At 49.5% G+C, this 6,104-nt stretch overlaps 1 protein-coding gene across 1 annotated transcript in view; it reads left to right on the top strand.

The window, feature by feature from the left end:
* Window positions 1–2,392: 2,392 nt before the first annotated feature.
* UST (uronyl 2-sulfotransferase) overlaps window positions 2,393–6,104 on the top strand; it is a 165,240-nt gene continuing 161,528 nt past the window's right edge. Inside the window, exon 1 of the mRNA XM_087718311.1 lies at window positions 2,393–2,994. Within this exon, the coding sequence (XP_087574437.1) occupies window positions 2,709–2,994 (286 nt within the window). The 5' untranslated portion in view covers window positions 2,393–2,708. The remainder of the gene's footprint in view (window positions 2,995–6,104) is intronic.

Raw genomic sequence — 6,104 nt, 5'->3', positions numbered from 1 at the left:
AGAACTATGGGCCTCCTTTGCATAAGGAATTTTTCACCTTTTAAGAGTTAACCAAGGGTTAAAAAGCAAAAAATTCCATATGCAAATGAGGCATGTGATTCTCCCGCCTCCTCCTGCAGAGGGCACTTTGTTTAGAGACTATTTTAAAACATTTAAGCAGAGTCATCCACGTGGTGACTCTAGCAGCAACTATCCTAGCCTGCCTGGCCCTGGCTAGACCAAATCTAGCATTTTTGATGCAGCTGGAAGGTATGTGGGTCAGAGGGAGGGGGCAGGGGAGAGGAATTCAATTTATTTGTAATGTAATTGTAATTTGTTTTTATTATGTGTATGTGCGTGTGTGTGTGGTTTTTTTTTTACCCATCTCTGCTGGCCCGCGGGCTGGCACATCTATTTTTATTTTCCTTTTTTTTTTTAAAGCCATGCTGCCTCGGTGCGCCATAGAGCGAAACATGTCCTGGTTTGTGGCCGGGTGGCATGCACTTTAAAGTGCAAGCGTGCCGCCCGGCCACAAACCAGGACATGTTTCGCTGAATGGCGGCCGAGCCCTGCCGGCACTCTAAGTGCCGGCATGCCTTCCGGGCCAGCCGGCCATTCATACAACTGGGGCTTTCAAAGGGGCTGAGGGGGATTGCACAACTAGCAATCCTAAGCAAGCCAGCCTATGGGTAATTTCTCTCTCTCTAGCAACCCCACAGCTGCAGGGAGAATAAGCAAACACAGCGGCAGGGCAGAAAGGCGACTGCAGTCGAGGCGTGCAATTTATTCATCTGGCACGTGCGGAGGGGCCCGGGCTGGATCAGCTGTATTTGTTTAATGAAAGGGGCAAAGAGAAAGGAGGTAAGCAAGCGAGTTGCACCAGAGAGCGAGAGAAGTTGGGGGGGGGGGGAGAGACTTAAACGCCGCACGCCAGAAAAGAAAGCTGCAGGTGTCTGCAAGGCAGAGACCACCGACCGCCCTGGAGCCACGAAGCCCGGAATTAGCAAGGGAGGGTGCATTGAAAAAGCCGGGGCGAGGCCGCTTTGCCGCGGCAGAGGCGCACGTGGCAGCTGCTCCAGAGGGAAAGTGGTGTGGGAAGAGCCCGAGGAAGGCCCTCAGTGGCCGACAGGCGCTTTGCGTCCCGCCCTCAGGCGCAGCTAAAGGCCGGAGGCGACGGTGGTTCTCTTATTCCTTCCCTCCCGCTTTTTCTGGGACACGAGTGAGCCTTCAGACCCCAGTTCCTCTCCCCAAGAGTTTTCCACATTTGAAGCCCTCCAGTTCTCTTGCGCTGGTTTGGGACTGGCGTCAGAGGCAGGTCTCCCTTAATACGAGAGCAAAAAGAAGGCCAATGCTATTCTCATCTCCTCCCCTTGAAGAGGTTCCCATTTCCCCCGTTGGATTAGAATAACCATTTTGGAGTCTTGGTATGATACTTTTCAATGGCGCTTTTTGCATCAAACCCTAGTCCTGAGCCTACTCAGTTGAATGGAAAATGAAGCCTCCAGTCATCACTCTTGTCAAAGTTTTTAAAAAGGGGAAATTGGGTTAGATTTGTTGAGAGGTTGATCATAAATGGTTGGGGGGAGGTGTTGCCCTATTTTTGGGGGGGTCTTAATTTCATCTTCTGTGTGTGGTGTGTGTGTGTGTGTGTGTGTGTCATCAGTGCTTAAACCTCCATAAACCTCACCGCACGTCACTGATTTGTACCCGTTTCCTTTGCTCTTATTCATGTTTATTCTTATTCATGTTATATCGTACATGAGTGACAAATTAAATAAATAAATAAAATATGCTGGACTGTCAACCGCTTAGAGAGGGCTATAAAGCACTGCGAAAGCTTTATGTAAGTCTAAGTGGTATTGTTATCTTCCCAAACAGCCTGAGAACAATGAAACCCTAGTTTGCTATCTAATCATTATTATTTTTTAAAAATGTAATCTAATCATTTATCATTGCGACCTCCTAAAACCTTTTTTAGCGCTTGTGGGCGCTGATGTCATCCGCCTTTCTCGGCAGAACCAGGCGGTCTGGAGAAAGAGGCCCTCCCTCGCCTCTTCCCCCTCCCCCGCCCTTTTCTCAATGGGAAAGGAGGTCGGTGACGTCTTCCGCCGCTAGGGAAGGACTCGCGCCGAGTTCGGAGAAGCCTCCAAGTATCCCAACGCCTCGCCCGATCCTCCCCAGCCGTCCTCCAGGGGGCGATAGCATAGCGAGCAAAAGGAGGCCCCCGGGAAGCTGGAGAGAGTTGGGCAGAGAGAGAGAGAGAGAGAGAGAGAGAGAGAGAGAAAAGAAGGTGGCGGCGGGGGGCGAGAGAGAGAGAGAGAGACGCAAACAACTTTTTTTAAATGCTTCTAGTGAGTTGCAGCCACCGGCCCGCCGTCCGCCGGACTTGTAATCTGAGCCTGCAACTGGCTGGAGCGCGGTGCTGCAAGGCGAGAGGGAACTCCGAAAGCCGCCGCAGCGGAGATACCGAACTAAGCCCGCTTAGGGGGCAACGGCGGCGGCTGGGTGGGTGGGTGCTTTCTTTTCTCCGGGTTTCTCCTAGCCTCGCCCCGATGCTGGGGAAGGCCGGGAATGGGTAGGAGAGAAACCGCGTGAACTTTTCCCCTCCATCGTGCAGGGCAGGCGGAGCGGGGCAGGCGGATGGAGGATGCGCTCTGCCCGGCGAGCTATCTAAGGAGGAGGCGGCGGCGGTGGCGGCGGCGAGGGAAGCGCCGGGGACGACGACGACGATGAAGCAGCAGCAGCAGCAGCAGCTGCCGGCCTCGCCGCCTCCGAAACACTACGGGGCGGGCTGTCCGGAGCCCCAGCCTCATGTGGCCCCGGCTTCTTCGGGGGGTCCCGCTCCCGGCATGGGCTGGAGGAGGAGGAGGAGGCCCTTCTCGCTGCTGCCTCTCCTTTCCCTCCGCGACTACGGCTTCTGCATGGCCGCCCTGCTGCTCTTCTGCCTAGGCTCCCTCTTCTACCAGCTCAACGGGGGCCCTCCTCACTTTCTGCTGGACCTGAGGCACTATTTGGGTAAGGCCACGGAGGGGGAAAGCGAGCAGGGATGCTCTTGCCGCGGGAAGAGGTTTGGAGGAGCCAGGCCAGGGACCCCTCGAGTGTGGTGGCTGGAGGGAGCTTTTCCTCCCGAAGCGAGAGCCGGTTTTTTGGAGAGAGAAGGAGAGAAGCTCCTCTAGGAAGTGGGCGGGGGTCTCCGAAGTTTAAGCTGGGTCTCACTTGTTGTCAGGGGCGTCTTTTCCCAGCTCTCTGCCGGCCATCAGTTCGTAAGTGGAGCCGTGAAATTCAACATCCTTCTCTTTGAAAAGAGCAGAAAGGGAGAGTGAGATTACACCGAGAGTGGTTGGGTTAAGGGTGGGTTTTTTTTTTCTTCTGACTTTCCAAATAAGGTGTGCTTTCAACAGTAAGTTGGTGAATAGTAGTAGCCTGTGTGAAAATTCTGAATTAAATGTTTGGAATTGCTACCTAATCAGGATAATTTCCCTGTCCTGTGTATGCTTTATTAATTAATACCCAACCAGCAACCAAACTTTTGTCTTCATTATATTACATAAGGATACTGTGGAGGGAGTGAGGGGGGAAAATCCTATTTATTAGAACCACTGCTGACAGGATGAAACTTATTGAGTGCATTAAATGATACTTTAATCTGCATTTAAGTGGTCCTGAATAAAAAATAAAGCTTTAAGGCACAAATAAGAAATAAGTAAAAAAATACTTATAACGGTGGCTTTTATAAATCCTTAGCCATATTTTTGGACAGATTGCACATCATATAAACATAAAACCCATAGCTTTATGTTTCAAAGGTTAGAATTTTATGTCAGCATTCCAAATATCATGCAGAATTAGATCAGAGTCCAAGGCACCCGAATGGTATGAATGTTGTGTTTTTAATGATGTACTGTCCTACATGTTAAATGTTTGTTCCCCCCCCCTTTTTTGAGTTGTAAGCCGCCCTGAGTCCCCTCAGGGAAAAGGGCGGCATATAAATAAACTTCTAAATCTAAATCTAAAAAAGGCAGAGCTATCCGTAAAGTTCCAATTTAATAAGATAGACATGTTGGCAACAAACTGTGGAATCCCAAATCTAAAAGCTTCCTGGGATTCCACCCAGTTGAAAGTTCATGATCTTATCCCCACACCCATAAATCCATCACATGGTCCAATCTTCTTCGGCCACACTGGCCGAAGCTGGGAACCACCCAGCTGGTTCCGGTCAGGTGCAGAGGTGCAGAGACAAAAGATGACCTTGGGCTTCTAGAAAGGAATGACAACAACACATTCCACAATTCTACTCCTTTCCATTCCCCCTCCCAATTACTATACTAATGAAACAGCATAATGAAATAAGAGAGAGTGTGTCAGGCCAAAGATCCTAAAAAGGAATATAACTGCAGGCCTGACAGGTGGCCTCTCCTCAGAAGAAAAACGTTTCCTGAAAAGAGAATAACATAAAAGTTAACATAACAAAATTAACCACCTCTTCCCCCCCCCCCCAAGGGGGGACCCTTTGGCTTATTGGGAAACTTCTCATGGAATTGTTTTACTAATTTCTCCACTTTTAGGTTCCAGCTTTTCACCCAAGTAGCTTCAGACAAAGGGTAACCCTTCCAATGCACTAAATACTGTAAGCGACCACTATTCAGCCTGGAGTCTACGGTTTTTTCCCTTTCTATCACTACAGGAGGAGGGAAAGTTTGGGTGGATGCTCTTATGCTGGACCCAATTACTGGCTTCAACAAGCTACAATGAAATTCTGAGTCAATTTTCCCTAGACTTCTGGGTAGACTGAGTTGAACTGTAACTGGGTTAACTATCTTCACTATTGGGAATGGATCTAGAAATTTTGGACCAAATTTCTGGCTAGGCATTCTTAATCTCATGTATTTGGTAGTTACAAAAACTTTGTCCCCCACACAAAAGGGTTTGGAGCGAGCGATGTTTATCAGCTTGCTTCTTATAGGCTTCTGCTGCATCTGCTAGAGCTTTCTTCATATTTTCCTATCCTTTCTGTAGTGTGTCCATCCATTCATTCAGAGACATGAAGGAGGGAGGTTCTCTAGGCAACTCAGGCATGGCAACAAATTCCATGCCACTGGTAATCTGGAAAGGAGTTAATTCAGTGCTGCTGTGGACCGCGTTGTTGTAGGCCACTTTGGCAAAGGGTAGCAAGTCCGACCAGTTGTCTTGCTGATAGTCCACATAACACCGGATGTATTGTTCCACCACCGCATTGGCTCTCTCTGCTGCGCAGTTCATGCTGGGATGAACCTCTGAGCTCAGTTCTTGTGTGGACCCAATGGATCTCAGGACCCCTCTCCAGAACTTGGCTGTGAGCTGGACTCCGCGGTCTGAAATGATCCTCTTGGGCAATCCGTGCAGGCGATAAATGTGTTTCACAAACATTTTCGCTAATTTCTTTGCGGACGGCAACCCTGAGCAAGCAATGAAGTGCGCCTGCTTGGAAACCAAATCAATAACTCTCCAGATTACTCTGTTCCTACTGCTGTCTGAGAGTTCCATGATGAAGTCCATTGCGACCTCTTCCTATGGTTGGTTAGGGCTGGCCACTCGTAGAAGTCCAGGGCACTTCTCCGACATTGGTTTCATTGTTGCACAAGTAGCACAGCTTTTTACGTAATCTTCCACCTCTGATTCCATCTTTGGCCACCAAAATTGACGCCTGGCGAGGTGGAGCGTTTTTAGGAATCCAAAGTGGCCTCCTAGTTCTGTCTCATGGCTTCGCTGTAGAACTCCCAGCCTCAACTGCGCGGGGACGTACAGTTTGGACCCCTTCCAGGCTAATCCATTTTCCATCGTTAGGATATCCTGGTTATTGTTGAGCCACTGGTCTGTTGGGAGCACCAATTTTATAGCTGTCATCAGCTTATCCTGGCTTCGGTTAGTGACTTGGGCTGCCTTTTGATGGGAGGAAGAAATCATGGGGTGAACAACTTCTCCCTTCTTACTGTTGTCCTACAGTTTTCTCGACAAAACATCACCCAACAAGGTTTTTGATACTTGTTGGACCCCTGGGGTTTTGGTCTTTGCTGCAGGTGCTTGCAGGTTCTGGGCTCTTGGGTTCATTCATCCTTGGGTGGCCCTTTTCCTCCACCGGTGGTAGT

Source organism: Thamnophis sirtalis, unplaced genomic scaffold (assembly GCF_051295495.1).
Source record: "Thamnophis sirtalis isolate CommonGarterSnake01/CBP01778 unplaced genomic scaffold, rThaSir2_p1.2 scaffold_6, whole genome shotgun sequence".
NCBI lineage: Eukaryota > Metazoa > Chordata > Lepidosauria > Squamata > Natricidae > Thamnophis > Thamnophis sirtalis.
This window is presented reverse-complemented; position numbering and strand designations above follow the sequence as displayed.